Below are 10,946 nucleotides of genomic sequence, written 5' to 3' on the forward strand. Positions count from 1 at the left end.
TTTTTTTTTTTTTTTTTTTTTTTTTTTTTTTTTTTTTTTTTTTTTTTTTTTTTTTTTTTTTTTTTTTTTAAGGAAAGTACACCTTCCTTTTCAATGGTTCAGAAACTCCATAGTTAAATGTGTTTTATTTGAAACAATTCTATATTCACCCTCTTCTAAAAGAACATATGAGTGATGACAAAATATGTTGGAAATACTCATTTAGTCTCTAGGAATAGTCTTCCCTCTTAATAATGTCGTGCTGAAGTTTCAAATTTAGACTTTGAATACTGAGTATGGATTATTATAAGAATTTCGAGATTGATATAGTTTTTAATAATGATTACATGTTGTGTTTTGAAAAAAAATAATTGTATTACGATATATATTGGTGTTTGGAAAGTTAATTTAAAATTTATATGAATAATGGTCCCATCCATACAAAGAAATAATTAAACACCAATCCAGATCCATGAAAAAGACGAGAAGATATTTTGCGATTGGGTAATAATTCAACCGACCAAACATAGAGTTATGATAAACTCAGTTCAGCGTAATAAAAAAAATCAAACAATTCAATAAAAAATGGGTTCGGTATCTAGGAATATTTGTTATATTTTTTGGGAAATGTAAATGTAACATACTACTTTATAAGGGGTTGTGACAAAATAAGTCAAAATAGGTTAGCTCATAGTGGATGGAATTTGATCCAAATTTGAGTAATTCCAATTATTTTTGTCTCAATAACAAAATTGAAGTGATTTTATGATGAATTATTTTCCCTTTTTTATTTATTTATTCTTTGGATTGCATCTAAATTTTCCTCCAAATTGCATGAAATTCTTACTTGGATTCAACAAAGTATGGGTGCAAAAATTCTATTTTGATTCCCTCTTGGAACGGAGACTGTTAACTTAGGTATCGATGATGAGATCAAGGAGGTCAGGGACCACATGAAAGGCCTAGGGGAGAGGGCTGTCTTCGAGAACGCGGACACAGGTGGTGCATGGCTGTCGTCAGCTCGTCAGGCCCCACATCAGTTGAAAAGTGGAACACATTCTTTATAAGAGTGTGAAAATCTCTCTCTAGTAGATGAAGAGTTCATTCACTCCTACCCATATAAGGAAAGTAGATGAGTTGTTCTCTTAAGTACTCATTTCAGAACTTGAACAATGGGTCCCACCCTCTTATTGGCCCGAGAGGAACTTGGTTTATGATTGGATCATAGACAAATTGTTCATTAGAGAATCGGTGGTACTTAAGGTGAAAGATGTAATTACAGGGGTAAAACGAACTTTTGACCCAGTTGTAATTATGAACAACTCGTGAAGAATCGACTTGCTTGTAATGATTATATCGATGGACATAACTTGCTCAGAATTAAGATCGAGTTGCATATGATCATCATGTGAAATATTAATCTTCTCAATTAACGGATTTATAAAGAGAGATTAAATATTTCTTGGTCCAGTCTCATACAAACTCATTGGATAGAATACCCCACTTACATGTCTTGATTTGGATCAAATCATTTGTAACGATTACAAAGTGGGTTGTATTTATCCATATACTATAGACTTTTTAGGTTATTACTTGAACACGATCCTCTTGTATGTTAACCACATACGGTTGAAGATTACATTAATAACTTTAGATTTTGATACCATAGATAACAATTAAATTACAAATAAAATAATATAAATTATTGTTAAAAACTAAATAATTAATTACGAGGTTTTATGGCATAAATCTCAACTGTAGACGCATTTTAAAACATGATACATAAAGAATCAAAGCGCTTAGGCTATTACATCGACAATCTCGACGGTGCATCCACTTTAATTTAACCATAAATGTATAATCTAGTTAATATAAGATGGTTATAATATCTTTTTGGTATGTGAAATACCCATTTTCTTTCTTGTACTAAAAGAAGAAGAATTAGTAATTGATTTTAAAAAAAAATATTATGTAAGGTCAAAATAGTCATCAATGGGATGTAAGAGAATTTAAATTTGAATTTGAATTTTACCTCATTTGGGTGAATTTCCATATGAGTTATCCTAAAACAAATTCCTTATTTTTATTTCCCAATCAAGTATATGTTTGGAATTTCTATGAGTTTGAATTGAATTATTGGTCACCATAAATTTACTCAAATGTTTTTAAAATGTGTAAATGAAGTTCGGACTTATAATAAATTTGTAAAATTTTAATTATTTCGGTTGAGTTGGTTTGTTTAAAATTCTTATTTATCGACCCTATATCATATATTCACTAGTCAAATATTTTTAATTTTCATAATAATTTTACACAGAGACAGGAGTATTAAGTTGATACAACAAAAAAAAAAATATATATTTTTAATTATAACTTCGACGTAGAATTTGTTTTTAACATTATATTAACTAAATGAGAACGTAACATAGGACACATATATACAGAAAAACAAGCTACAAAATGAGAATTGTTACGATGAAAACCTTTTGAAAACTCCTCGGTTTGGGTTCGAGTCGAGTTGAGTCGACCACCCAGCGATGGTTGTCGGGTGAACAAACACACACACTCTACCTGTAGTTTCTGGGAACTAAAAGCATAGCAAATTTTGATAACTGAATAGAGAGAGTATCATATCATCAATCTGGAACTCATTACAGGTTCTCTACTCAATATCAACTTCATAGCTCCATACAAATACATTACCTATAATTTAGTCAGTCACGTACATACATTATTATTACTTCATACATGCCCTCTAACTAACTAGTACCATAATCTAACAGTTCCCATCGGAACGGTCGGAACACGTACAGAACCTCGGGCGAGCTTTTGAATAGGAGTGCCACACACACACACACAGCAGCAATCGCCACCATCGAAAGCATCGCCGGTCTGTACACCAGAGACGCGCTCGATGATGTTCCACAACGCACCGGTTTTCTCACACACTGCCTGCAATGTTTTACTTCTGTCCTACCAATCTCAAACCTGGATGAGCTCATATCAGTGTTCTGCTTCTCATTCCACCTACCATCTGATACACTACTAGGAGGAATCTCCACCACTACATGCTCAGCTGCAGATCTCTTGTTTATTTTCCTCTGCACAAGCCGAATATACGAGTAATGCCCACGTAAACGCGCATAATCCTCCGGTGTTGACCCCGTGCTGTCTCGAGCGCTCTTCCAAGCCTCAACTCCCACCTAAAAATGAACAATAAAGTGACATGACATGACTGATGCAACCATATATCAGAAAGCACACTGTCAATCCTTACCATTCCGGGGTCGTTAGTTAATGCATCGAGAACGTCCTCGGAGTCATCTTTACCAGCTGCAATGTGAAGAGGGGTCAACCCGGCCGGACCTACGACATTCGGTCTAAACAGGAAGCTATCAGCACGTGATGTATCCTTCACTTTTGAGGGATATACCAAAAGGAGCTCAACCAGTGATCTACTGTTTTTTCTCACTGCTCGGTGAAGTAGACTCATATCCATCAATGCAAGATTCAAGGATGAGTGTCCTCCAGCATCCACGGTCCCATCAAGAAGAACATCCAACAGCTTTTTAACCACAGCACACCAATCATGGTCCATGGAGAACTCCATAAGCCACTTGAACCGTGGCAGTGAAAAGAGATTTTCATTAGGATCCAAGTCACCTAATCTAGACTTCAATTGATTCCTATGAAACAGCCAACCAATTTCATGAATGAACTCCATTGCATTACTCCTTCCTTCCAGTTCTTCCGTTTCCCCGGAATTCGAACATGTTTCCGTCAATTCTAATGCACTCTGAAGTGTGCAAATCTCAGAACAAATATCCTCCTCTGCAACTATAAAAGGAAAGAAGCTGCTGCTAAATCCATCATCTTCAACCTGGATATTTCAAATCAAATTATAAATGGAAACCATCATATGAACGTTTAAGAAGAATATGAAGGAAAAAAAAACACTGCACCTCGATGAATCCCCTTCCATAGACGACAGGAATAGAGCAGGAAAAGGTAACACATCGACTGTCATCTTGCGCGTTCAAGTTATCGTCACGTTCAGTTGGCTCATCAGAAGCTTCCTGAGTCAGATATTTCCCTTCAATTGCACAGAGTAACCTGGAAATGGGGTTTAGTATTTACAAATATGAGACAAATAGAAGTAAAGGGTCAAAGAAGAACATAGACAAAGATGATGTTACCTAGTTGTAGGTTGTGTCAAGTTTCTTCCTTTAACTGAAAATATAGCCTTCTTAGACGTAGAAACAGCCACTGGGTTCACACTTGTGATTCTACAGTAATTCTTGTTTCTAAGAGGCAAGGATGTGTCAACCACGACCCGACCTTGATAAACGAAAGCTATTTGATGCTGAACTCGAACGTAAACCCATCCAGTTCTCCAGAAAGCGTCGTCCGAAACATCGAGAAGGCTATTAAAACTGGTACTGAGGTCGTGACAAAGCTGAAGTCAAGAGAGAAAGAAAAAGCCATTGAGAAAAGGGACATGATGGATCTAGGAAGGCATCTCATAAATGATAGATCAGATGAGAACATAAAAGCTTACATCGTCCCAAGCAGCCTCAGTCTGTCGTGTGTATACGGTTAGAACAACACAACCAGGTCTGATATAGCTCTCAATCTCTGTAGGACTGTGTGATAACCAATCTAGAACCTAATGGAAAAGTTTACAAAGATTAAGGAGGGAGATCTTGAACTGTTTCAAATGCTTGGTTGCAATGTTTTACATACCTGAGCTCGCAAAACGTGAGGAAAATCATTTGGTGCTTTCCCAAATAGTTTCAAAATGATGCGATCTGTGCGGCTCTAGAAGAATGAAAAAGTATGTGTTAAGTGTATGCAAAAAATGAATCCCATAGTTCTATAGAGCTGATTGAAGAGATAATATGTACTTAAGACTGAGTTACAAAATCAAGTCAATATATATATATACATTCATGAGTGGAGGTAAGCTCATCTCATCTATTCTCACAAGACAAATGTATGATCCAATGGAAAGAAGGTCATTATACCGCAAGAAACAAGAGTTTGATTAATTATTGAAGACAGACGGAAGTAACCGCATTGTTTCTGTGGGATCCCACAACGTCCACATCCGTTGTGGAGGAGAACGAAGCATTATTTATAAGGATGTAGAAACCTCTCCCTAATAGACACGTTTTAAAAACCTTGAGGGTAAGCTTGAAAGGGAAAGGCCAAAGAGTACAATATCGGTTAGCGGTAGGCTTAGGCTGTTACAAATGGTATCAGAGTCAAACATCGGGTGATGTGCCAACAAGGACGTTGGGCCCAGAAGGGAGGTGGATTGGGGGATCCCACATCGATTAGAGAAGGGAACAAGTGCCAACGAGGACGCTGGACCCCAAAAGGGGATGGATTGTAAGATCCCACTTCAGTTGGGGAGGAGAACAAATCCTTCTTTATAAGGATGTGGAAACCTCTCCCTAGCAGACGCGTTTTAAAAACCTTGAGGGGAAGCCTGAAAGAGAAAGCCCAAAGAGGACAATATATGTTAGCGGTGAGCTTAGGCCGTTACAATTTCCATCTTTCTTTCTGAATGGCAAGCAGAAGTTGTTGGAATTTCACTGTTTTTTTTCTTAATTAACAACACCATAATGCTCCGACTGGCGCTGATCATATTTCCACAAAATTTGATTATATAGCAATTAAAAGCATATTTATCAACATCAGCACCAGTAAGTTGACAGATAAGATACAGTAATTCACAACACAGACAGATCAAAGGAGGAATCCTCCTTCAAAGACAGCTTTAACTGCTTACTTATATGTCCACTATTCAAAATTGTTGAGACAGGAAAGGGAGAAGGTAATAAGAAATGGCCTGAAACTTTTGGATAACATTACCTGAGCTTCTCCAGCAGAGCTAGAAGGTGACTGGGCAGATGCTGAATCTGAATTTCCACTAGTTTGAGGGGGGCTTGACTGATGAGAGTCTTGTTGCACCCAAGAAGGACATTCAAGAGAACTTGTTCCCATGTGCACTGGGAGTGCTTGTCTCTCAATGTCTTCCATGCCATCGTCTGAGTCAACATAAGCATCATTTAGATCAAAGTTCATCATTTTGCATTGGCCAACTTGACTGTCCCTGATTTCTGAATATGCAGGAGGGCTGTTTGAGGTGCTTGGTTTAATACAAGATACAGCTGGTGTATCTCCACCCCTACCAATGGCTTGTACTGGTGCTTCAGATATAGGTATCGTGTCGTGTTGTTTAGACGACCTCAACGGTACCGGTGGACCGTTTGAGAGAAAAGTAGAAACTAGATCTGATTTACCAATCAATGCCCCATTGTTCAGCAATTTCTGAGGTTCATGCAGAATGCCAGTTAGGTTCTTTCCCCCGTGTTCACTAGATTGGCAGGCAAGGGTTCGTATAAGATGAGAAAGAAGATCCTGATCTGTGGTCTGATTTGATCCATTGGCTACACCAAATAACACAAGGTCAATCACATAATAATATGCTAAGGACAACAAGACTTCCAGGCATTACTAAGTAATAAGAATACATCTAAGAATCCAAAGGAGGGAGAATCATCTAATGATGATTATCTGAATTGTCTAAGTCAGTTCATGAGATCATAATGCCAAATGAACTAGTAAGAAACATCCTAAAGTACCAATTTGAATATGAAAATGGATGTTACATGTAATTTTTCAACTTGGCTGCTTATCTTTCTGCAAATTTAATTAGCTCGTTTTCCAACTAGGTGCAGGCGTTGTTCTTCTTTTATTTATTTGCTTTATCAAACATAATCTAAGAAGGCAAGGACTGTGGTTGTGAGATCCCACACTGAGAACGAAACATTCTTTATAAGGGTGTGGAAACCTCTCCCTAGCATACGCGTTTTAAAAATCTTGAGGGAAAGCCAAAAGAGAATGATATCTACTAGCGGTGGGCTTGGAACGTTAAAAATGGTATCAGAGCCAGACATCGAGCGATGTGTTAGTGGAAAGCTGAGCCTTGAAGGAGGGTGGACACGAGGCGGTATGCCAGCAAGGACATTGGGCTCCAAAGGGGTGTGGATTGGGGGTCCCACGTCGATTTGAGGAGGGAACAAGTGCTAACAAGGACGATGGGCCCCAAAAGGGGTGGATTGTGAGATCCCACATCGGTTGGGGAGGAGAACAAAACATTCTTTATAAGGGTGTGGAAACTTCTCCCCAGCAGACGCGTTTTAGAGACCTTGAGGGGAAGCCCAAAGAAGACAATATCTACTTGCGGTGGGCTTGGGCCGTAAAAAATTTCTATATTCAGAGCCTGAAGGGTTTAAAGAAAGTTGAAACTCATTTGGGTGGCCAGTAGGGAAGGGCATGTAGAAGTGTAGCAAAGCAGGAGAACGCAGAGAATCAAGCATGACATAACTCAAACAGACAAAAAGTTACTTACAGTGAAAATTTGCAAGTATTCGCAATAGAGTCAACAATAAATAACTACTAGTCTGCTCATCAGGTGGAGAGTTTCCATTCACAACATTATCCGGATTAATTTTTCTTCTGCGCTTATTGTGGCCAGCCAATCGCCTGCGGCAACTTCTTTTCCCTTCATCAAACTCTTGAAGAACATGGAACCTGCCAACAGATTCCAAATATTAATATAAGAACCAGACATGCCAGAAACTTCAAAGAATCAAGCTAAGAAACTGCAAGCATAGGAATAAACTATGGAGCCTAAGTCTCTAAAACAACGTGTAAGACCCAAGCAATGTGTCATTGAGGAGGATAAGCCCTGAAGGGGAGTGCACACTAGACGGTATGCCAACAAAAACACTGGACTCCAAAGGGGGTGGATTGTGAGATCTCAATCGGTTGTGGAGGAGAACAAAACACCCTTTATAAGGGTGTGAAAACCTGTCCCTAACAGATACGTTTTAAAAACCTTGAGAGGAAGCCTGAGAGGGAAAGCCCAAAAATATGTGATATCCCACATCGGTTGGGGAGTAGAACGAAACACCCCTTATAAGGGTATAAAAACCTCTCCCTAACAGACACGTTTTAAGAACCTTGAGAGGAAACCTGAAAGGGAAAGCCCAAAGAGGACAATATGTGATATCCCACATCGGTCGGAGAGGAGAACGAAACACCCTTTATAAGGGTGTGGAAACCTCTCACTAGTAGACACATTTTAAAAACCTTGAGAGAAAGCTCAAAGAGGACAATATCCATTAGCGGTGGGCTTGAGCCGTTACACAATATTTGCTAGCGGTGGGCATGAGTCTTACACAACGATAGTAATTCCTAACCATGGCACGACTAAATGACATAGATAGAATGAATTTATGATACAAGTTCATAAAAGAAAGCTCACCTGCTACATTGTTGACAGAACCGCTGCATAACATTAGCAACAAGCGCATTGCTTGCCTTAGAATGCGTTTCACAAACTTTATGTCGTCTATGATACTCTTTTTCATTGCTCAGATCAGCTCCACAGTCTTCTACTTGACAAACAGCACGATTTGAAGCTCCCCCACCCAACTTACTCTTCTTCCCACTACTCCCTTCCCAACTCCCAGCATCTCTCTCAACAATCTGAGAAACATTTCCACCAATCTTCAAACTCAAACTACGCGCTTCATCATTAAGATTCTCATCTTCTATACCATTAATCCTCCTCCGTTTCTCCACTTCCCTTTTCCCTTTCTCAATCCCCATATTAGCTTCATCAGAGCAAGACGAAGAACTGTTCGAAGAGCCCCCTGTTGTCAAGGGAATCCCAGAGACAATTGGAAATAGCTGCCTGTTCAAATGATCAGATTCCACAGTGTTTAATGGCGTAGCAATGAAGAGATCTCCATCCCATTTCCAATCATTCAAATTCCATTCCAAACTCCGCTTACCAACAGCAGCCCTCAAGTCCATGCTACTCATACCATACAATTGACAAGCTTCGCCTCCATATCCAGCCTCCATTTCTCAAGAAGTTCAAGAAACTCAGAAGATCCAATTACTCAACTAAGCACAAAACGCTAACCAAATCCAAGAAACAGATCAAAGCTGAAAAACCCCTAAACCCAAAGAAGTAATTCTTAACGTGTTCTAATCAGCTTCATTCCAACTCCAACCCCTAAAGTCCAGAAACAAGAAACCGACGCATCCACAATTCCAATTAAGAGAAACCCACAAACCCATAACAAGAATTCGCACCAAATCATAAGAACCCAACAAGTTCAAGAGCTTGAAAGCCCCAAAACTCAAGAACCCACCTCAGAAACACTAAGATTTAGACACCCAAATAGCGAGAAATCAGAAAGAAAGCGAAAACGAAGAAGAGAAAAATTGAATACCGAGTAGAGTCAAGAGAGATCACCGGCCGGCAATCCGTCGGAGAGATGTGGAAAGTGAGGAGGATTTTGATTCGTATTGGGCGTTGGGGAGTGGGAGTAGTGATGGTAAAGGTTTGGTAATTGCAAGAGAAACAACAACACCCATTGGAGATTGGCAAAAGAAGAGAGAGAACAAAAACGAAAAGAATAAGAAAATAAACAAAATTTGGTGTGCATTATTTTTAGCCTTCCACCACTTTATTTTTCTTCCTTTTTTCCTATACTAATTACTAATTTCCTCCCTCAACTCCCAAAGCTTCAACCTCTGTATTGATCTCAGTCAAAACTACGATCAAAACTTCAAAATCACCCTAAGTACTAAAATCAAACCTCCCGCCTAAAAAACTTTGCAAAATCCGTGTCTCTAAAACATAAAGTTTAGACACAAAATCAAAAATACATACACCAAACAAATACAAATTTGGCTAACCAAAAAGTTGAAGGTTCGAATACTTACCACTTAAATAGAAACAAATTTGATAGTTTACGAACCCTGTTTAATTAGGGATAAACTCGTAATTTAACTTTTAATGAGTGAGAGTACTTCCCATTCCAATATTTTTCTTACCATCCATCAATGGATGAAGAGAGAGAAAGAGAGTACAATATAGACATACACACCAAAGCACAGAGGAAGCAAAATGGTGGGACCCAATGCTGCAACACCGCGTGTCACTCGCTCTCACGATGGCTAAAAAAAGATGCCTTTTTTTTTTTTCTCTCTCTCTCTCTTTAGTTGCGTTGCTTCGAGGGGAGGGGGGAAGGGGAGGGGCGGGGGGGAGTTATCCTCTGCTTCGCGCATCTCTTTTTTTTTTTTTTAAGGCCTACATTTGATGTGATGTGTTGCTACCCCATGGGTGTTGTCCCCCTATCCTTTCTTTATTATTATTATTATTAATCCTTATTATAAAGTTGGTATATTATTACCCTTCCTAATTTTCCATCTCTCTATTTTTTTTTAATAAATACTTTATTTTGTTTTTAAAATGTGTATTCGGAATTTTTACGCTTTTAAATTTATTTGTCACGAAATTATTTCGTGAATGACTTTGAGACATATGATGCAACAACTGTACCTTTTTTCTTAAGTGAAAGACGTTTTAAAAGATTATAGTGAAAATATTTTTGAAACGTGAAAACTTTTAAGAAAACGTCTGTCATTTTACTCTACAAGCTCGTTAGGTACTTTGTGAATGAGTTTTCAATGCCTTCAAATGTAAAATCAAAGAACGGAATAATATTAATGTACTATCATAAAGTCTCCACAGCAGAAGTCATCAATGAAAATGATGAGTATTTTAACTCAATAAGTGGGGATCGAAAAATGCATGCACATGCAACATGTAATATGACTGAAAAGACATAAATTCATGACTGGTCTTTGGATTCTACTTGCCTTTTTCGAACACGTGGACCCACTAAGCAGGCTTGTTAACGTACTCCCTGACCCTAATTATGGGTTAGCTTTTTCGAACATGTGAACCCACTAGGCGAGCTTGTTAACATACCTCATAAGCCTAACTATGGGCTAGCACACTCTCACTCTACCAAAAACCAATAGAAAGGAAAGAAACGGAAGTAATATTGTGGTGTATGCGTTCGTACCTAACA

General features: G+C 38.3%; 1 protein-coding gene across 1 annotated transcript; it reads right to left on the minus strand.

Annotated features, from left to right (window-relative positions):
• Positions 1-2,582: 2,582 nt before the first annotated feature.
• LOC111481465 (squamosa promoter-binding-like protein 1) lies at positions 2,583-9,518 on the minus strand. Its single transcript, XM_023126884.1, has 9 exons — positions 8,318-9,518; positions 7,400-7,581; positions 5,857-6,434; positions 4,723-4,797; positions 4,538-4,645; positions 4,176-4,435; positions 3,942-4,092; positions 3,257-3,859; positions 2,583-3,182 (listed from the first exon to the last, which is right to left on the minus strand). The coding sequence occupies exons 1-9, from the start codon at positions 8,920-8,922 to the stop codon at positions 2,739-2,741; spliced, it is 3,006 nt and encodes a 1,001-aa protein (XP_022982652.1). The 5' UTR covers positions 8,923-9,518; the 3' UTR covers positions 2,583-2,738.
• Between the last annotated feature and the right edge of the window lie 1,428 nt (positions 9,519-10,946).

This window comes from Cucurbita maxima, unplaced genomic scaffold, assembly GCF_002738345.1.
Source record: "Cucurbita maxima cultivar Rimu unplaced genomic scaffold, Cmax_1.0 Cma_Scf00007, whole genome shotgun sequence".
Lineage (NCBI taxonomy): Eukaryota > Viridiplantae > Streptophyta > Magnoliopsida > Cucurbitales > Cucurbitaceae > Cucurbita > Cucurbita maxima.